General features: G+C 30.5%; 1 protein-coding gene and 1 long non-coding RNA gene across 2 annotated transcripts; both read right to left on the bottom strand.

Annotated features, from left to right (window-relative positions):
- Positions 1-1,159: 1,159 nt before the first annotated feature.
- Positions 1,160-17,024, bottom strand: LOC145065814 (disease resistance protein Roq1-like). The gene is made up of 5 exons (XM_079012903.1): positions 16,494-17,024; positions 15,014-16,091; positions 14,713-14,925; positions 1,984-2,805; positions 1,160-1,884 (listed from the first exon to the last, which is right to left on the bottom strand). The coding sequence occupies exons 1-5, from the start codon at positions 16,985-16,987 to the stop codon at positions 1,330-1,332; spliced, it is 3,162 nt and encodes a 1,053-aa protein (XP_078869029.1). The 5' UTR covers positions 16,988-17,024; the 3' UTR covers positions 1,160-1,329.
- Positions 17,025-19,042: 2,018 nt separating this feature from the next.
- On the bottom strand, positions 19,043-21,819 carry LOC145070985 (uncharacterized). Its single transcript, XR_013690178.1, has 5 exons — positions 21,549-21,819; positions 21,068-21,273; positions 20,898-20,980; positions 20,058-20,174; positions 19,043-19,309 (listed from the first exon to the last, which is right to left on the bottom strand). It is a non-coding gene; the product is annotated as an uncharacterized LOC145070985 (long non-coding RNA).
- Between the last annotated feature and the right edge of the window lie 1,559 nt (positions 21,820-23,378).

Below are 23,378 nucleotides of genomic sequence, written 5' to 3'. Positions count from 1 at the left end.
CTTACAAAGGGATCACTTCTGTAATTTTGGTATTACACAAGGTCTATTTTATTTTGCTATTATGGGGACCATTTTTGTAATATTACTTTTATACATGGACCATTTTTGAAACTCTGTTATACACAGGGACCATTACTGTAATTTTTTCTTATACATGGACAATTTCTAAAATTTTGCTATTACATAGGGCCATTTCTCTAATTTTTTCTTACTCATAGAGCATTATATAATTTTGTCTCAGTTATCATTTCTGTAATTTTCTCAAACTAAGGCACCATTAGATAATTTTGCAAGGATCATTTAACTAATTTTCTCAAACATAGGGACCATTAAATAAATTATGAAGTTTATAGAAAGACCATTTCTTTAATTTTTTCAAACATAGAAACCATTAAATAATTTTGCAGGGACCATTTTCTGTAATTTTCTCAAACATAGGGACCATTAGATAATTCTGCAGGGACCATTTTGTAATTTTCTCAAACATAGGAACCATTAGATAACTTTACAAAGACCATTTCTGTAACTTTCTTAAACATAGGGACCAATAGATAAATTATAATTTTATACAGGGACCATTTCTGTAATTTTCTCAAACATAGGCAGAACTTCCTAAATATGCCTGTAAAATTGTTATATTTGATTATTGATAATTTAGTTTCTAAGAACAATGACAGACTAGACCATCAATAGTTGAGGGTACATATGTATTTCTTCGTTTGATCTTACTTTCAATTTTTAAACCAGTTTTCTATTTATAGAATTGAGAGGTGATTAGAAGTGGTTTAAAATGAATACTTTTTTTAGAAATTGTTATAGGGATGAGAGGTGATTACAATGCACTATAATGGTAAAATTAATCGAATTTTTGAATGATCATTCTATAAGCAATATGAACTCTTTGATACAAAAGTTTATATATGAAATTAGACAAAAAAGAATATATTTTACGTATTATGACATTTGACTGTGGAGTGTGGACAAATCTAAAAACTGATGTTATATACATTATATTAGTATCAGATTATACTCGAGTCTTTCTTGATAGAAAACAATAAGGATGATCAAAATTCAAAACTATAAATTCTAAATAAGTTTTCAATCACCGCACTAAGTTATGTTGAAATATCCATATATATTCTAATTAAGGATTCTGTTATTAGAAGAAAGAAAAAGAACAACACTCAGATGCAGGAAAAAAAAGTAAATGATGGTAAAAGAAACTACCAAGCCAGAAGCAAAAAACAAAAGCGGCAGAGCAATCCTTCAAAGAGAAAAGCAGGAAAGATATCTATATGAGTTTGCTAGATGTTGTGTCCTAATCTTGTCCTAATGATTAGGTCTCCATAAAATATTAATATATGACTTTGAATCTTGTTTGATCGTAAATGTGGGTCTAAAATGATCTTCATCCCAAAATTCTGAGCAATCTGTCTCGATTTTTGTTGTTTGCACCTGATCATTTTTAGGAACGAGTGCAGCTCCTATTCTATCCGCAGCTCCAACAGGAAACCCATGTTGGCGTAGAGAAATCAAAATCACATTGTATGTTGAATTCAAGAATGCAATGCCCCTCAATGAATTAAAGGAAACATATCCCACATATGTCTTTGTTCCATCATATTCAGACTCCAGTTCTTCACTAGATTCCCGTTGAAGCTCAAATCGAGAAACTTCATCGACCTCCTGCTTGATGATTATATGAATTTCTGGAAATACTTTGAAGGTAACAACGTGAATTAAGATCCCACAAAACTCATTGTACCAATTACATGGAAGATGACGCAGTGAAAATGCGTTCCCTCGTAAGAGCCTACCAACAATCCCCTTTGGAATATTGTGTTGAAGAGTGACACTGATACGGTAATCATTAAAAGCATTTCCCTGTCATACATGTAAATCACATTCAGTCGTGATTCTTCTGCATGTTTGGGTTTATATAATAAATAAAGATTGAAATTCCAAAGGAACGTAGAGCCAAACCTTGAGCATGGAGTCTAGCAATGTACCATCAGGTGGATCACGTAATTTTTTGACCCCACGAAACGAGACTCTCCACAGCCATTTACAGTTTGAAATATCTCCAAATGTTTCAAGTGAGCTACAATTGTTTGCTTTAAGAATAGCTATGCTTGATGGGAGCTCTGACAATTCTACAAGGCGTATGCAATCTGACATATTGAGAATTTTGAGACGCGGAGTTCGTATGAGAATAAAATCTAATCGTGAAAACTTATTGTGTGATAGATCAAGTTCTTGCAAGTTTGGTAACTCCCAAACAGCAAAGATCATGTCTTCATCTCCCAAATTGCAACGACTCAAATCCAACTTTCTTAAGTATTGGCAAGAAAAAGATAATCGTTCCCGAACAGCAGAGCCGATGTCTTCATCTCCAAAACCACACAAGCCCAGACACAAATCTCTTAAGCATCTGCCAAGAAAACATAACACTATGTGGTTTAAGTTGGGTGACTCCCAAGCACCACCAGAGCTCATGTCTTCATCTCCCAAATTGTCCATCTTCTGTTGGATCTTTAAGAACTCAATAAGTCTAGGGCACCCTGCAAATGAAAGGGTCTCGATTTTTTGTAGTCGAGTAATGGATGGAAATTTCTTTATACCCTCGCACTTTACTATACATAAGCAAACAAGCCTGTCCAAGCCTCCAAACGATGAATGAATCTCTTTCAAATGTGGAGATCCTTTAAGAATGAATCTTTCAAGCTTGGGAAGTCCATCAAAATTTGGTGTCATGATTAGGTTATCCAAATACCAAAGTTCCATTATCTTCAAATTTGGTAGATACTGTTGTATACAACGCAAACAAGTATAAATATATCAAGGTGATATAACGAAAATTTTATTATTCATACATACAATTTAATGATATTTATAGTTGTATATATGATTAATTAATTTTAAAAAGTTTATTTCCTTAAAATTTTAATTTCTATCATTGTAATTATTTAAAACATCAAAAACTGTGTTTGTTTTTAAAGATAATAATATAATTTTTGTATATAATGTTACTTTTAACTATTGTTGGTGTAAGTTATCTAAAATAAGTATTTGGTAACTCTTAATTATTTTAATTTGGTTTCAGAAATTTAACTTTTTAAAAATTTATTTGAAAAATATTGTTAGTTTCTTTGATTCTAATTATTTAAAATAACAAAACATTCTTTTTGTTTTTAAAGATAACATAATAATTTTTTATATAATATAACTTTTAACTATTTTTATTGTAAGTTATTTTTAGCTATTTATTTGAAAATTCTTAATGATTATAAAAAAATAGTTTCATAGTTTTTTTTTTTTGTTAATTTAGGATTACAAATTAGGTTTAACACTATAATTTATAACTTTTAATTATTTATAAAATAGTCTATCGAGTTTTTTCAAGTTTAACTGAAATTTTTTATTTAAGTTAACCATTTAACACTATATTGAAATTAATAATTTAACTATAATAAAAAAACATCATAAATTATACAAAATTTGTGACTATAAAATGACAATTATTCACATACGACAAATTATTTAAACTAATAAGTTAACTATAATATGTTAAAAGGTTAAGTCGTAATTTCATAATAAGCAGAAGTAAAATATGATTTATTAATATTGTAGTTTAGTTAATTTATGATTGGAATTTATTTTTTACACTAATTTAAAATTATTAACCAATTTATAATAACTATTAGAAACAAATTAAAAAATCGTGGAGATTTCAAATGCATGTGGTGCAAGTAAAAATGTTTATTTTATAAGTATAGTAGGCAAATATCCATGCATTGCGCAAAATACTATAATATATTTGAAATATTTACAAATATATGTTTTTTTAAATATATGAATGGCGTTGTTGTTATATCTTGTATACTAAATTTTATAATAAGTTGGTATAAACAATGTTTGTTTTGAATTATTAGATAATGTAGACATCTTTTAAAATTCTATAATCTCAATTCTCTCAATGGCCTCTACCTACAGATTGTCTATGAATAAAGTTAAATATAATATATGGATTAATGAAATCTATATTTGTTGTTATGATTAATTAATTTTAAAAAGTTTATTAGCTTAAGATTTTAACATTTATCATTGTAATTATTTAAAACATCAAATATTGTTTTTGTTTTAAAGTAACAATATAATTTTTGTGTATAATGTTATTTTTAAATATTGTTGCTATAAATTATTTAAAATAATGTATTTGGAAACTCTTAATTATTTTAATTTGGTTTCAGAAATTTAACTTTTTTAAAATTTATTTGATGAATATTATTAATTTCTTTGATTGTAATTATTTAAAACAACAAACATTGTTTTTCTTTTAAAGATAACATTATAATTTTTTTATATAATATTACATTTGACTATTCTTCTTGTAAGTTATTTTTTAGCTATTTATTTGAAAATTCTTAAGGATTATAAAAATAGTTTCATGATTTTTTTTGTTAATTTAGGATTAAAATTTCGATTTAACGCTATAATTTATAGTTTTTAACTATTTATATAATAAACTCTCAATTTTTTCAAGTTTAGCTGAAATTTTTGCTTTAAGTTAACCGTTTAATGTTATATTGAAATTAATAATTTAACTATTTTGCAAAAAATAATAAAGTATATAAAAGTTGTGAATTTAAAATGAAAATTGTTCACGTACGACAACATATCTAAACTATTAAGTTAACTATAATATATTAAAATTTTAAAGCATAATTTTATAAATAAAAGTAAAATATGATATTTGAATATTGTAGTTTAGTTAATTTACGATTAGAATTTAGTTTTTGCATTAAACTAACATTATTAACAAATTTATAATAATTATTAAAAAGAAATTGAAAAATCATGGTGGTTTCAAATGCATATGGTGCAACTAAAAATGCATATGTTATAAGTATGGTACGTGAATACTTGCGCATTGCGCAGAATACAATAATATATTTGAAATCTTTACAAATATATGTTTTTTAATATATCAATGATTTTGTTGTTATCTTTTATATAATAAATCTTATAATAAGTTTGTATAAACACTGTTTATTTTGAATTATATGATAATATAGACATCTTTTAAAATTTTATAATCTCAATTGTCTCAATAGACTCTACCTGTAGGTTACTCATTAATAATGTTAAATATAATATATGGTTTAATGATATTCGTAGTTTTTGTAATTATTTAATTAATTTTAAAAAGTTTGTTTGCTTAAGATTTTAATTATATCATTTTAATTATTTAAAACATCAAATATTATTTTTGTTTTTAATGGTAGCAATATAAATTTTATATAGAATTTTACTTTTAACTACTATTGTTGTAAGTTATTTAAATTAACGTATTGAGAAACTCTTGATTGTTTTAATTTGGTTTCAGAAGTTTAAGTTTTTTACAATTTATTTGATGAATATTATTAGTTTTTTTATTGTAATTATTTATAAAAAAAAACATTGTTTTTGTTTTTAAAGAAAACAGTATAATTTTTATATAATATTACTTTTAACTATTCATATTGTAAGTTATTTTTAAGCTACTTATTTGAAAATTCTTAATGATTATAAAAAATAGTTTCCTGTTTTTTTTTTGTTGTTAATTTAGGATTACAATTTCGATTTAACACTATAATTTATAACTTTTAAGTATTTATACAATAGTCTCTCAATTTTTTAAAAGTATAATTGGAATTTTGATACAAGTTAACCGTTTAACATTGTATTGAAATTAATAATTTAACTATTTTGCATAAAATCATAAATTTTACAAAAGTTATGACTTTAAAAGGACAATTGCTCATGTACGACAACATATCTAAACTAATAAGTTAACTATAACATGTTGAAAAGTTAAAGTCATAATTTTATAAATAGAATTAAATATGATATTTTAATATTATAGTCTAGTTAATTTTTTATTAGAATTTAGTTTTTTCATTAATTAACATTATTAACCAATTTATAATAATTATTAGAAAGAAATTGAAAAGTCATGTAGGATTTAAATGTATATAGTGCAAGTAAAAAAACCATCTTTTATAAGTATACTAGACGAATACCCGCGCGTTGTGCATAATACAACAATATATTTGAAATCTTTACAATTTTTTTTAAATATATCAATGACGTTTATGTTAGCTCTTATATAAAAAATCTTATAATAAATTGGTATAAACATTGTTTGTTCTTAATTATATTATAATGTAGACATATTTTAAAATTTTATAATTCCAGTTGTGTCAATGACCTCTACCTATAGGTTACTCATGAATAAAATTAAATATAATATATGGTTTAATGATCTTTATGGTTGTTGTTACAATTAATTAATTTAAAAAGTTTATTTGCTGACGATTTTCATTTATATCATTTTAATTAGTTAAAACATCAAACATTATTTTTGTTTTTAAAGGTAACCATATAATTTTTGTATACAATATTACTTTTAACTATTGTTGTTGTAAGTTGTAACGTCCCAAAATTCAAGACTAAAAATTTCTTTTAATAAAATATTACGTTAAGCAAATTCATCATTTCAAAGCATAAACAAAGTATTAGTTTCCAAAATACATATTCGTTATCAGAGTAAACATTCCTAAGCTGTCTGAACTATGGTGTGTGTCATGCGATCATCCCGAGCTCCATCATCCGCTACCGGAAGTACCTGAAACCAAAACTGAAAACCGTAAGCACGAAGCTTAGTGAGTTCCCCACCCTACCACATACCATGCATAGCCACATACTGCACATATTGGGCCACGCCCCCTATCTTGGGCCTCGCCCCCTACCTCAGGCCTCGCCCGCTACAACGGCCCCGCCGCTCCAGGCCCCGCCTGGCTTCGAGCCCCGCTCGGATACAGATCTATTTCACTTAGGCCTCGCCTGTCACAGGGCCCCGCCCACTATCATATCATAGCACATAAACATATCATATCACATCACCTAAGCCAAATACATACTAACGGATCTTGTTCTAAGGCCTCGTCTATCTCTGGGCCCCGCTCATGTCCTGCTACTAATGAGTCATGGAACCCCGTCCATACTCCTGCTGATAGTGAGATACGGGCCCAGCCCACCCTTACTCCTTCCCTAAGTTGGGCCTCGCCCCTGATCCGCTGCTACTGAGATATGGAACACCATCCACACTCTGCTATTGGTGAGATACGGGACCTCGCCCACACTCACCTCCCTACAAGGCACATACAAGTATCACACAGACAACAAGTATAAACTATCATTTAAACCATTCCTTGGGCACCCGCCCTCTATCATTGGACCTCGTCCCGAATATCATACTAGCATACTGGGCCTAGGGCTAACCCCTGGGTCTTCTACTCATAACTACATGGGCCGACATTGTGGTCGTAGACCCATTCATACAAAGGGAAACTCACCTGATATTGTTGAACTGCTGTTGCTAATCCCTTTGACCGCTACCTGACCACTGACTCCGAACTGCTGCTCCACTAGCTCCCCGAGCTACCAATATCAACATAACACTTAGTGTAACTGACCTTCAAAGGTCAACCAAGTCAACTCTTGCCAAAGTCAAAGTCCTGGTCAAAGTCAACCTTCCAGGTCAACCCTACTCGCCGAGTCCACTTACTGACTCGCCGAGTCCCTATGCTCAAAGTCCTTCCAATCACAACTTGACTCGCCGAGTCAGCCCCTGACTCGCCGAGTCTACTGATTCCCGAATCCTGTCCTGTCCAACTCACTGAGTCCTTGCTCGACTCGCTGACTCGAGTCTTAACTCGAAGGGTTTGGGACTGCGCGACCTGACTTGCCGAGTCTAAGAACAGACTCGCCGAGCACAAGGCAATCTTCATCCAACTCGTCGAGTTGTTCATCCAACTCGCCGAGTTCATGCCCATCTTCATCCGACTCGACAAGCTGTTCATCCCACTCGTCGAGTTCCTCCTTATCTTCATGCTACTCGCCGAGTCCACTCGAAGGACTCGCCGAGTCCATTCGGATCTACTTACATGCAGAGGACTTTCTAGTCATGCATGGACTCCAAACTGTAGATCTACCCATCCCAAGCCTATTCCCCACGTAAAGTTGCCAACTTTACGTGTAGAGAATGAGATCTAGGCACAGTCCACCATAAACTAGGGTTTAAGGCCAAAGGGGCTCCAAAATCAACTCAAGGGCTGATACTTTATGCTTCCCCAGCTCATAACACACTTGGATCTGAAGTAGCAACTCCAGATCCGGCTTCTAGCTCACTTGGGTGGCAAACCATGCCTTAAAAGCCCCAAATCTCACAACCATAGAAGGTCTAAAATAGAGAAACAACTTATTACCTTCAGATACTCAGAAATGTTCCCCAAATCTTCATATCCAAGACCACTTCTTGAAGCCTCAATGATTTCCCCTTCTTCTTCTTCCTTCAAATCACTCAATATGGCTTGGGAGCTTGAATGGGCAACAATGGGGTTTGGGGTTCGATGCTTTGGGTGCAAGACGCAGTAAAGGGGCCCTAGGAAGGAGGTTAAGGCGTTTATAAAGGCCCCAAGTCCCGAATTTAGGGTTTTCCTCGCACAGACCAGACTCGCCGAGTCAACTTGGCCGGCTCGCCGAGTCGGTCACTTACTCCTCGACCCGGATCCCGCTCGGACTCGCCGAGTTCCTCCTTGGACTCGCCGAGTCGCCCCTTAACATTAAGGTTTTCTTTCCTTTCTTGGCCTTCAAAACTTTAGGTGTTACATAAGTTATTTAAAATAAGTATTTGGAAACTCTTAATTATTTTAATTTGGTTTTAGAAATTTAACTTTTTTAAAATTTATCGGATGAATATTGTTAGTTTCTTTGATTGTAATTATTTAAAACAACAAACCTTGTTTTTGCTTTTAGAAATAACATTATTATTTTTTATATAATATTACTTTTAACTATTTTTATTGTAAGTTATTTTTGAAAATTCTTAATGACTATAAAAAATAGTTTCATGGTTTTTTTTTGTTAATTTAGGATTACAATTTAGGTTTAATACTTTAATTTATAATTGTTAACTATATATAAAATAGTCTCCCGATTTTTTCAAGTTTAACTGAAATTTTGATTTAAGTTAACCGTTTAACATTATACTGAAATTAATCGTTTAACTATTTTTCATAAATTCATAAATTATACAAAATTTAAAGATAACATTATAGCTTTTATATAATATTACTTATAAATATTCTTATTGCAAATTATTTTTATGTTATTTATTTGAAAATTCTTAATGATTATAAAAGATAGTTTCATGGTTTTTTTTTTGTTAATTTAGGATTACAATATATGTTTAACAATATGATTTAAAACTTTTAACTATTTATAAAATAGTCTCTCAATTGTTTTCAAATTTAACTGAAATTTTGATTTAAGTTAACCGTTCAATATTATATTGAAATTAATAATTTAACTATTTTGCATAAAATCATAAATTATACAAAATTTGTAGCTTAAAAATGACAATTGCTCACGTACGACAACATATCTAAACTAATAAGTTAACTTGAATATGTCAAAAAATTAAAGTCATAACTTTATAAATAGAAGTAAAATATGATATTTTAATATTGTAGTTTAGTTAATTTATGATTAGAATTTAGTTTTTGTATTAATTTAACATTATTAACTAATTTATAATAATTAGTAGAAAGAAATTGAAAAATCATGGAGATTTCAAATGCATGTGGTGCAAATAAAATGACTCTTTTATAAGTATATATATATATATATATATATATATATATATATATATATATATATATATATATATATATAATGGTTCCATTGAGATTCTGAATATAGATTTTAAGATTCAACTACAGCCTCATAAATGATTATATGGTGGGGACGTATAATCATTATTATACATATTTATACATATATGCCTAATCATAATTGATTACACATATATGTATGTTCAGAAAGTGACTAATCATATATTATTATGGTGGTTGGTGGCAGAGGAGATTGTGGTAGCAGAGGTAGCGGTAGTGGAGGTCACAAAGGTGGCAGTGGTGGGGTCGGTTGGTGGTGGCGGTGGCGGTTGTCATGGTGGGGAAGGTGGCAGGGGAAAAGGAATAGGAGACGTTGTATAATCCTTTATGATTATAACTTTCTCGTCGCACCTGTTATGGTGAGCATGGGTCAGGTTGGGTCGGTTTTGGGGTAAAACCCAACCCAACCTGTGTATTTTGATTTCTAGGTTTTACAACCCAAAGGTTTGGTTTTTAGTTGGTTTCAAACTCAACGGTTTGGGTCAGTTTGAGGTACTAAAACCGAACCCAAAACCCAATTTTAGTTTTTAAAAATTTAAATCCAAACCCGACATTTTGGGTTTGGTTTCAGTTTCAGTTCTATCGATTTTTTTCGATTTTTGAGTTTTCGAGTTCGGTTTTGCTCACCCCCAAGGTTCTAAATGGCCTGAGGGGTGGCATGGCGGCAAGGCTAAGCCTCAATCTTAATGAGCCATGCCGAGCCATGGCGTTTTTCAAGGCGTGATGTAAGGCGACGATTTTGTATTAATTTAAAATTATATTACCACATAAATATAAATTTATATTAAATATAACTACTTTTAGAAGTGTTAGATCAATAACTAATAACAAAAAGTTAACAAAAACCACAATACTTGTATCTCCGATTTCAAAAGACGTAACAAAGAGCAAAAAACTGTGTCACAAACGAAAAAACACGCACCATAATGCGCCATGGTGCGCCATATCACGCATTGCCATGTGCCACGCCTAACAACAACATTATGAAGCTTTTCATAACGGCGAAGCCACGCCTCACGTCATGGTGCGCCTTGGCGCGCCCCTTTTAGAACACTGCTCACCCCTAACGCCGATACACTTGAACGTTAGAGCGGAAAATAAGAAATATGTGGCTAAGGTTGAATCTCAAGATCTCTATCTTTTTTGGAATCTCAAGGTAACCTACTTTTATATGTGTGTAATATACATATATATATATATATATATATATATATATATATATATATATATATATATATATATATATATATATATATATATATATATATATATATATATATATAAGACAGAAAGAGAGAGAGAGAGAGAGAGAGAGAGAGAGAGAGAGTGTGTGTGTGTGTGTGTGTTAAATCTTTCATATTAATTAGATGGAGAAAGAGGCACAACAAGAAAACAAAGTATTAGGGACACCGCTTTTAGTGGCAACCAATCTCTAAAGATAATATTTGACATAAATATTCACATGTTGATTGGGGAAGTATACGAATGTTTCATTCGAGAGGTTAGGAGCTATATGTGGCGCAACATCGGTTTTGATAAGGACACATGGAAAGAAGTTTCTGAAGCCTAAAGGGTTAGAATGTTCGAGTATCTTTCGGTAAATTATTTATAAAGTTATATATATTTATTATGTTTAATTTTGTTTTAGTTCTTAATTTCTCTATTTTTTGTAGACATGGTTTGATTTTGGAGCGATTTCAAATGATCCCATGGCTTCAGTTTATTAGGCATCACTGAACAATCAGATATGTGTGCGGTATAGAGGTCGCAAAAACTGTTGGAGAATTCGAAATAGGGTTATGGAAAATCTGGATCACAAACAGGAATCGTGTAAACACTTTCCTTGTTTGATATTTCGACCCTCTATGCCTTGGGTATCACGAAATCTAAACTGGGATAATTCCTAAAGCAACAATTTTGATTTTAGGCACAAAATCATAATTAATTTTGATAAGATGAAGAAGAAGAAGAAGCATTCGTCGTTTTCTCTGTGTTTCAAAATATATGGCGTTTTCCCTAATTTATCCAAACAACAGATAAATGAAAAACAGTTTTCATCTTTCAAGAATGACAATTTAGTCCTTGTTTAATAAATACAAGTGTGCACTCTCGCACCTCCTAACTTGTATCATAACTAAAACATCATTCTTGAAACACTTATTAAGTCCATTACACTAAAATATATTTGGTGATAAAATCACCAACAAAAACTCATTTGGCTGGTTTTGAAGGGGATGTGGAGGCAGCAAGGGCTCAAGCCCCTATGGCTATGGATTCGCAGCGTTAGAGTGATGCTATTGACCATTTTTTAACAGAAAAACATCAATAAATGATCTTCTGGAAACAAAGAAGGTCAGAAGAAGCAAGTAGTTAAGAATCGTAGATGGAAGTATAGCTACAGTAGTGCTTGTTTTAAGAACGTAAGTTACAATAATGTTTATTCAGTTATAACATATTTTTTAATGTGTATTCAAGTATAACATATTTTGTAATGTTAAACATAATTTGAATAGACTTGAAGCATTTCATCGTGGGCATACGAATAAAAAAAGGGAATTTGTTGATCCTTTGGTTGAAGACCAATATGTAAGTTATTATTACTTAAAAATGAAGTAGATTGTTATTTATTTTTGTTAGTTTTAACTTATATTGACTATCTTTGTGAAATACATAATGCCTTAGTTGTTGAGGTTGCTTTACAGACTCATCATATAGCCGAGTGGTGATCTAGACACCATTGATTGGATCGCAATATTTGAGAAGGTGTTAGGTGAGAGGCATGGGGCCTAAACCTCCTTCTGTAGTGGGTACAAGTGCTCCATTCCAATGGCAGTCACAGCCACAAGCACCGCAACCAACACATGTCCTTGTTAAACTCTTAAAGAATTTGGTAGCTTTGCTATATTGTTAAGAACTTGATGCATTTATAGTAATTTTTGGTAGTTTGGTAGTTTGTTAAATTGTTAAAGACTTAGCTGATTTGATGGTTTAATAGTTTGTTAAATTGTTAACGACTTAATTTATTTGGTGGTTTGATAGTTTGATAGTTTGATAGTTTGATCGTTTGTTAATTTGTTAGTGACTTAATATGCTTGTTACTTAATTGTAGGATTTTGATGTGAACGCTTTTCTTCAAAACCCGGCGTTTGTGACGACAATTGGAGATATTATCTGCTCGCTTAAGAACCAAGTCAATAACGAGGAAAACAGTGATGGGAAAGACCAAGACACATAGTATTTCTTATTTTATGTTATGGATGTTATTTTGGATTTATTAGATAGTTTATGGATAATATATTTTATGTTTATTTTGGATTTATTAGATAGTTTATGTAATGTGGTATATTTGATGTTTTATGTAATGTGGTATGTATTTATTTTTGTATTTTTATCAAATCTACATTTTATAATATATATATATATATATATATATATATATATATATATATATAAACTAATATCATAAATAAATTGTTATTTAAAAAAAAAAAAAAAAAAAAAAAAAAAGATTAGCAGTGACACCTTTAGGGACGACATTGACCAATTGCGACGGCTACTGATTCCGGGAAGAGTAGTCGGGAAAACTATGGCCGGTGGCCGGAATATAAACGCCATTTGCGACGAAAAATGAGTATTAGCTACGAGGTAATAGTGATAACCTGTTGACGACGATATGTCGTCGCCAAAGGTATTAGCAACGACAAGGGGCATCAATTGCGACGTCTTATGTTGTCACATAGGTTACGTTTTTTGTTGTCAGGATGTTTGTTATTACTTTTTAAGGTGATATTGTTTGTGTGGTTATTTTGTTTGTAAGGACAACATGATAAGTTTGATAGTCTCGTCATCATGGGGTGGTCCTATCAAAAGTTATTTAGACATATTGTTTGTGTGATTATTTTTTATGTAAGGGTGATATGATAATTTGGATAGTCTTGTTATCATGTGCTATGTTATCAAACGTTATCCAGATTGTTTATGTGGTCATTTTGTATATAAGGGTACTATGATAATTTTGATAGTCTTGATATCATGTGCCATGTCATCAAACGCTATCTAGATTCTAAGACATATTATTTGTGTGGTGATTTTCTATGTAAGGGTAATACGATAATTTTGATAGTCTTGTTATCATGTGCTATGTTATCAAAAGCTATCTAGACATTAGACAATATGTTCGGTCAAGTTAAATAAAGTCCAATAGCGTCCTTGTCTTGTCTAGCTAGAGTACCAAATGTGATTTGAATACTTTGTCAAGGTGTTCCTCTTCTAAGGGGTTGAATTCAACCCCTTAGAAGAGGAACACCTTTCCAACACCTTGATACCTACACACAAAATATTCAAATCACATTTGGTACTCTAGCTATTATTGACAATGAAATAGTTTACAAATAGGATTTAGTGGGTGTGTAACCATGTATGTTAGCCGTTCAAATAAATAAATCATTTCAAGTGTGATTCTTTAATTATATATCTAAAATCACTAAATGAAAACAAAATAATAAAATATTTTTAAATCCAAATTGGTGATATATCAATGTTTTATAATGGTTATTAATGAACAAAAAGATAGATTAAAATTGAAATCTTCTCAAATTAAGAATATATTATTTCAATTAAAATTAAAAAATAATAATAAAGCAGTTTTTGTATTTATGTTTAGACAAAAAGTTATTCATGTTTTCCATACTATTGCCGGTTATATATATATATATATATATATATATATATATATATATATATATATATATATATATATATATATATATATATATATATATATATTGAAGTTGCTTAATGACACCAATAATAGATGACATAATTGTGTGTTCGTATCCTTTTAACTACTTAAAGTTTACTATCTGGATTAGTCAACTCAATAATTCATCATGCACTTTGTTTTCATTGTATGCATTAGATAAACAATAAGAAATACCTTATAACCATTCCAAAGATGGTCTTGCAAGCCTGTACGCAATATTAGACAACAAAGTTCCCTTGGTGGAAAGTTATTAACCAAATGATTGATTGGATCACCTTTCCATCTGATATACCGAAGGTTCCTTATGTTTGCAACAATAGGAGGAGGTTCTTCATGTACTCCAAAACTACTGTAATCAATTTGTATTGCTTCAATCTTGTCAAGTTCCTATGATAGATGAGTAAAATGGTTTAAATGTTGAATTAAAAGTGTTTGTTTATACACATATATCATGAAAAACTAGCTTAACGATTACCATTGTCGCATCCATAGCACATAGTGTTAGAACATCTTCCTTCTTCCAAACTCTACTATGTCTTTCAGGATTCTTAGGATGTTCCCCCCTAACAATGTAGTGTCCCATTTCTTGCACCTGATCATGCATATTAAATCTTCCATCCGAAATAGTTATGAGAGCCTTTTGTCTCAACTCCTCTACTCCTATAACAGGATTAAAACCACATGCATCAAGTATCTCCATTGCCCTGTCTTTCTTCCACCCCCGGAAAAAACATGCAATATCAAGGAACAAGTCTTTCTGAACATTTGCAAGTCTATCAAAGCTGATTTTTAGCTTTTCCAGAATATTAGCATCAGGGATCTGTTGTAGTCTCGCTAAAGCACTCCTCCACTGCTGAATGTTTTTGTCACACAGACAAGAACCAAGAATTGTAAGTGCTAATGGAAGCCCACCAGCATAAGAGACCACCTCTTTTGAAAGCTGCTCATAATCTTCCATAGGCATGGAACCCTGGGGTGCATGCTTGCGAAAGAGCTCAATAGCCTCATCAGCGTTTAACAAGCTAATCTCATGTACCACAACTCTGTGAGCTTTTAATAAATGCTCATCTCTAGTTGTGATTATTATGCGACTTCCTTCACCAAACCAATCAGGCGATCCAGCTAACGCTTCTAGTTGTTCACGTTGATCGACATCGTCAAGAACAATCAAGACCTTTCTGTGGCGAAACCTCTTATTTATCAAGCATCTTCCTCTTCCAACAGTGTTTGCTTCCATTTTTAAAAGGCATTTTTCTTGCAATTCTTCCAAACCACGCCTTCTTGATTCCTCTCGAATATTTGCAATAAAGCAGCAACCATCAAACTCTCTAGAGAGTTCATCATATATAGAAGATGCAAGAGTAGTTTTACCACCACCCCCAACCCCCCATATTCCAATCATTCGCACACCACCTGACTTTATTTGTAACTCGGATTTCAAACGTTGAGCACGGGCCTCTATTCCGATCAGCTTCTCATTTGCATTTGAAGTTACTGGCCCTAACCTCAGTGAAATTTCTTCAACAATTTCTTTGATAACATCTGATTCATGCCTGCACGTTGGATATACAAGGATAATTTATACATGCTCACATTTAAAAAAGTGGTTATTTGCGTCATGGTCTATGAAAAAAGGAGTTCTAATCACTCTTTATATATATATTTCAGATTGAATTTTGCACTTGTAAAGTTTGAAACAATTTTCTTGGGAAACAACGAATACTTTCAAACAGCAAAAGTATCAGGAAGATGGGTTTGTTTTTTGTAACTTGCAGCAAGGTGTACAGTGTTATAGGTAGAAAGCAATGAAGTCCGCCATAACTTAATTTAAGCCTATCATAATTCTAACACTTGAGTTATGTTTTAGCTTACCAAACTGGCTGTTTATTAACGTCATCAACATCATCAAGAATTATTAAAACATTTGTATAAAAGATATAAGGTAAGAAAATTACCCGTTCGCAACGTTCTTGGGTTCCCATCCACAAAGGTTACATGCATCCACAAGTGTTTTTCTCCAAGATTCAACTTTGTTTTTGTATTCCGGTTCATATTTGGCAAATACTTCTCCGTATTTTTGTTTTTGATTTCGCACTTCAGACGGATCCACATTATAAAATATAGGAATCACAATTTGCCCTCTAGTCTCCTTGCATTTCATAATATGTGCAAGTTCATCCAAGCACCACGGCGACTGTGCATAGTTTTTAGAGAATATTATGACGGCAATTTGTGATTCCTCAATAGCCTTCGTGAGGGATGAACCGATTGATTCGCCGTGTGGAAGTGTTTCATCATCCTTGTAAGTGTCGATACCTTGTTGCAAAAGAGCTTTATAGAGATGATCCACAAAAGTCTTCCGCGTATCTTCACCTCTAAAACTAAGGAAAACATCATGATTCCATGATTGAGAAGAAAAGGTCGGAGCCAAAGGAGGGGCTAATGCCATTGATTAGTTGATTTGTAGAGATAGAAGGTATGTATGTTGCTTCAGCACCTCTAGGAAATGATATATATATATATATATATATATATATATATATATATATATATATATATATATAGTTTTAATCTCTTTTTGGCAAATATCACTCTAATATAATTCCTCATTAATATTATGTTATGTGTAATGTAGATATATTAGACAACTCATTTCAAAATTCAAATTTTTAAATTTTCTTATTATATGTTAAATTTTAAGTTAGACTAACTTTAAAATTTTAATATATCTCTTGATTAATAATTTATTTAAAATGACTTATTTTAAATAATTGATTAATAATTTATAAATTTTTATTATAAAATTTTAATTAATTTTATATACATGGTTCCCATGGGTTATAAAGTATTATATATATATATATATATATATATATATATATATATATATATATATATATATATGCATTAATTAATATTCATTATATCTTCAACATGTAATATGCATTAATTATTTTCTTAAAATAACTAAAATGATTGGTCCAGAATCAATCATACATGCACACAATAGATAGTGAAAACATTTGAACCTATATATATATATATATATATATATATATATATATATATATATATATATATATAGAGAGAGAGAGAGAGAGAGAGAGAGAGAGATGTGCAAAACAAAACAAAAAAAATCAATTTACACTCACAAACATCTATGTAAAGACAAGATGTCCTTATTGCAACATGTAGAAGGTAATTAACTATTTCTACCAATGTCGGCAATTTGCTTTATTTTTCACCACCTATGTAATCATATTTTTCAATTAATATCGCATTAAATCTAGCAAAAATTAGAAATTACTCTTCACAATATATATATATATATATATATATATATATATATATATATATATATTCTAATAAATGAATAGTTTTAATCTCTTTTTGGCAAATATCACTCTAATATAACTCCTTATTAATATTATGTTATGTGTAATATAGATATATTAGACAACTCATTTCAAAATCCAAATTTACATTTTCTTATTATATGTTAAATTTGAAGTTATACTAACTTTAAAATTTTAATATATCTCTTGATTAATAATTTATTTAAAATGACTTATTTTAAATAATTGATTAATAATTATAATTTTTTATTATAAAAGTTTAATTAATTTTATATACATGGTTCCCATGGGTTATATATATATATATATATATATATATATATATATATATATATATATATATATATATATATATATATATATATATATATATATATATACTAGCCGTTTACCCGCGCAAAGTAGCGGGCGACAAATAGTTTGTTTCGACAATTAATTTCTTTTCGATGGAGAATGATTATTTTCAGTTCAATCATTAGTTTTTTTTGGAAACATGTCATATTAAAAATAAAGAAAATTCATGAAATGACCAAATTATAGGGTGTTGAGTATTTATTTGGATGAAAAAAGATCTTATCAAAACCTTAGAAGAGAAGATTTATATGAGTTTGTTTAAATTTTAATATTATTTTATTAGTAATTAGTTGTACAATTAGCTTAATGATTTGGACGTCTTAAAAAAATATTATTATTTTATTCAATCTATTTTTAGAAATAGTGGGATTTCTTTTATAAGATAGTATATATATATATATATATATATATATATATATATATATATAAAGAGAGAGAGAGAGAGAGAGAGAGAGAGATATGTGCAAAACAAAACAAAAAAATCAATTTACACTCACAAACATCTATGTAAAGACAGATGTCCTTATTGCAACATGTAGAAGGTAATTAGCTATTTCTAACAATGTCAGCAACTTGCTTTATTTTTCACCACCTATGTAATCATAATTTTCAATTAATATCGCATTAAATCTAGCAAAAATTAGAAATTACTCTTCACAATATATATATATATATATATATATATATATATATATATATATATATATATATATATATATATATATATATATATATATACTAGTGAGCTTATAAGGGCCGTGATAATCACGGCCCACGAAGGCTTTTCTGGGAAGTTATAAAAAGAAAATGGAAGTTCAATGCTATAATAGACATTAGACAAGTAAATAAACGCACATTGCTATTCCTCATATTTACAATCACAACAGTCTTATTTCTCATGAATACATAAAGAAATTTAAGTACATATTATTTCTCATGAATCCATCAAAGTTGCTTCAACTTAGGGTTCAATTTTGAAAAAATGTCCATCAAAGTTGTATCGACCCAATTGGTAGAAACATCTTTTAATAAACTCTTCCATTTTGTCACCATAATCCAGTCTACATATCACCAAACCATATGAACTAAATGTTGAGAACATTTTACTTTACGGGCTATATTTTATACAACAGCAACGTTCTTTTGAAGTGTATTTTTGGGTTCACCATGAAAAAGGATAATTAAAATTTAAAAGGCAATCATAAATCATAGAAAATTAGAGTTCTAGGATGTATAAAAAAGCTGCTATCAGTCAAAAGGGTGCATAAATAAGTGAACAATTAAAAAATTTCCACACAAATTAGCAAAGCAAAAGGAGTTTGAACATTAGTTTAAATTAGGTTAACCCATTATTGACTGTAATACACCTATGGGGCTAGTTTCTGTTTTATAAACAAATTCTTCAAGGCATAAATTTCATTTGTTCTGAACAAAAAGTGTTCAATAATTAAATACCAAATGCAACTAAAAAGATCTTAGATTTAGAAAACCCATCATAACCAAAGTTGAGTTCGTTTCAAAGAGGAGTTCAGTTGGACTTGTTGTAATCATCAGTTTTTAAGAAATGTATGAACACTAATTGTTAGAAATGGCAGGGATTATGTTGGAAACATCATTTTCAAGAAAAACATGAACATCAATAGTTGGAACAATCTATTATTTTGAAATCCCATCATAATTATATTAGCTTTATGTTTCAAAAAATATTTGGGTTTGGTCATATACTCGTATCATCAATATTGAGAGCATTATGCACACAAACTACTCATAATTATATGTTTTCTATGAAAGATTATATTGGTAACATACCTTGAATCGACATGACACTTGTGACCCAATGTTGAATGAATTCAAACACATACCCGCTTTGGAATTCCAAGACTTTCTACAATGATCACCAACACTTCCATATATTGATGAGGTTGTCTGTCATTGCAACGACTGGCGGGTTATTGACAATGAAAGTACATAGCTACTTCTTTCATGTAGCCAATGATAAAGCAACTAATTGTCCTTCTCTTTATAGGATTTCACATAATCAAGCCCAGCAATAAGCCAGTATTGATTTCACTTATGTATAAAGTTTGAATGCTTAACTTCTAAAAAATAATAATTTTGTTTGGGAAATAAAATTTGTACTGAAGGCCATTTGCTAAGTTTCACCATCAATAGTGATCTTAATGTTGAGAAGCACCTAATATTGCATATGCCTTTGTGTTTTGTAGCAAAATGCCTTCTAAGTATATAATAGCTTAAATTTTAGTATTGTTAGTAATGTATTTGTGTAACCTTAAATTCGAATGTACTTAATGTCAAAAATAAAATTGCATTTGTGGTATTTTTAAATTGTAATATATCAGTGATATTCTCAGAAATTACCACATATTTGCTAGCTGTGTATGGTATTGTTGTATATAATGGTAAAAAAAAGTTTTGTTAACAATCAATACTGTAAAAGTTATTTCGGATTTTTCAATGAATAACTTGGGTACTGTAAAAGACATGATTTCAAACCTCACCGAGTAAAACAAACAAAAAAGTTTTAATTTTGTAGGGTTTTAACTTGAAAGAGTAGATAAAATCCACAAAATCAAATCAGTTTTGGTTAACATGTGAATCCCGAGCTATAGATGGAGGATCATGAGTTACCATGTGACTTTGTAGTTTCCTTTTTATCTGAATGGGTAAACCCTTAATGATAAAGCTTATCATAACTCTCGTATTACAATCACCTGAAAAATAAAATTAAATAATTAATGTCAACAAAAAAGGTAAAAGATTTTAAAAAAAAATTATAACTTGTGATCATAATTACTTACCGATAATTAGATACAGAGCAACTTTCCAATGTTTTGTACATTGCTTTTTTCCTCTTTTAGCCCAACTCAACATTACGTTTTTCATCTAAATTGGAATCCAATGGTGGCCATGTGTTCCTCAAATGAAATTTGTTGGAAATTTGGTGTACAGAAGTGAGAATCGGATTTTCGTAGAAATCGAATCCAGCCAACAACCCAATATTCATCTGCATAAACACAAACATCATATTCGTTATTGGAGAAATAGCAAAAGAAGAGAATGGCAGTGATATACGTCAGTAGAGAGAAAGACAAAGAAAACAAAGGCAGTTCAAGAAGAACCATCAATCAATTTTACGAAACCAAGTATTGGAAAAGAGAAGGAGGGAGAAGGATTAGTCGTCGTTGGTGACAAAAAGTGGTGAAAATGAAGTCATCTTCAATAGAAAGACGAAGTAAAGAGAAGAAATAAAAGAAAACACAGATGCGTAATGAAACGAACCCTAATAAATCCATAACTGTGCACTGAGTGGTGATGGATCGGGCATTAGTCAAGCATTGAATCCAAAATCGAAAACACCAAACATGTGGAAATTCTGCAAAGCAAAGAGGAAAATAAGGATAGAGAATTTAAAGGGTATATGGAGCTTTTTCTTTCATGAATTACGAGTACAATTGAGAAAATGAACTGCAGGAAGGGACGTATGGCAAATGACGGTGGTGGTGGTTCGTATGTGCTGTAAATCTAAAAAATAAGGTTGGATGCATGAATAAGTGAACAATTCAAAATTGATCACACAAATTTGAAAAAAGAGTTTGAGCATTTGTTTAAATTATATTAACCCATCATTGATTGTAACACTCCTACCTAGCTAGTTTCTATTTTATTATCAAATTCTTTAGATTTGTTATCAAATGTCGATGCAAATAAAAAAAACCAAGCATCAAGGAAGAAATTTCATTTGTCTTGAACAAAAAAGGTTCATCAATTAAATGCTATCTATAGAGTAAATTACTGAAAAGATCTTAGATTTTGAAACCCCATCGTAACCAAAGTTGTCTTTGTTATAAAAAAAAAAATTGGGCTTGTTGAAATCATCAGTTTCTAGAAAAATATGAATACTAATTGTTAGAAATGGCATGGGTTATGTTGGAATCATCAATTTCAAGAAAAACATGAATACCAATAGTTGAAACTGAAATGATCAATTATTTTGAAATCCCAGCATAACCATATTAGCTTTATGTTTCAAAAAAGAGTTGGGTTTGGTCGTATCATCAAATATCAAGAGCAATATGCACACAAACTACTGAGAATTATAATTTTTATATGAAAAATTAGATTGGTAATATACCTTGAAGTGAAGATGGGTTTTCTCGTCCTTCACATACATTATCTTGTGAACCTGCCAAAACCCCATTTTGTGCAAAATCTGTGGACATCTGGTGTCATCAGTGTCAAAAGAGGCATAAGGTGCTAAGAGCATCACCGCTTTGCGTCAAACAACAAGTTTTTATTTATTTTATTTTTTTGTTGCAAAACCTCGAACTTCTTTTATCGTTTTTGTTAGTTCTTTATCCAAACAATAACAAAATCATCAATAGATAGGCTTAGTTCACCATCTATTTGATCATCAAATGAAAAACTTATCAAAAACAATATTACATCAATCCAAAGGTGAATTGAACTAACTTTCATGTAACCCACCAAGTGTCACTTTTGCATTCCTCCATAGATGTATGTCGGCAAATGCAAGCCATAACAGAAGTGTCAAGACTTGTTATTGATTTAATTATGAGAAAAATATGGTATTAAAATAATAAGCAATAGTAGTCTATTCGTTGTTAATGTTATGATCCATACCTATTCCATATACAATAATACATGGAACAGCTTTAGGACATTCCTTACTATGCCAAAGTTCAGCTATGAGACCAAAATATGATGACCCTCATGCATCAATTAAGAGTGTTTTTACTCAAAACTATATCATACGCTCAATGGGAAATGAGTGAACCAGAAGTGACACGATGGGCATGTAGCCAAGTCAATCATTTGCTTTTAATGAGCTAAATGTTCTGTTGTAAGTTAGGAGTCAGATTCTTGAAATGATAAACTGTGGGGCCTTCATCTCGTATCTTCCATAATTCTATAAGTTGTCAGATCAGCCGATCAATTTAGAATGCCTGAAGTGCATAATCGAATCCAAAGTGGCAATGGGGTTAATGAGTTAATGCAACAGTTAACCTGAATCCCCTATTTCCATTCAAGCTTGTTAACGCCTATAAACATTGACACTTGAACAATCAAGTTTCATGTTTGGGAAGATAA

This window comes from Lactuca serriola, chromosome 8 (genome assembly GCF_051521515.1).
Source record: "Lactuca serriola cultivar US96UC23 chromosome 8, Lser_US96UC23_V15, whole genome shotgun sequence".
NCBI classification, from domain to species: Eukaryota; Viridiplantae; Streptophyta; class Magnoliopsida; order Asterales; family Asteraceae; genus Lactuca; species Lactuca serriola.
Note: the sequence above shows the minus strand (reverse complement) of the source record. Positions and strands in the feature narration are given on the sequence as shown.

Bases quoted from the DNA above. Each gene is read 5' to 3' on its own strand.
- LOC145065814 (XM_079012903.1), bottom strand. From the start codon at position 16,987: ATGGCATTAGCCCCTCCTTTGGCTCCGACCTTTTCTTCTCAATCATGG. The intron at 16,092-16,493 runs GTAATTTTCTTA...TCCAACGTGCAG, and splicing joins CCCAAGAACGTTGCGAACGG to GCATGAATCAGATGTTATCA. The intron at 1,885-1,983 runs GTTTGGCTCTAC...CATGTATGACAG, and splicing joins TGCTAGACTCCATGCTCAAG to GGAAATGCTTTTAATGATTA.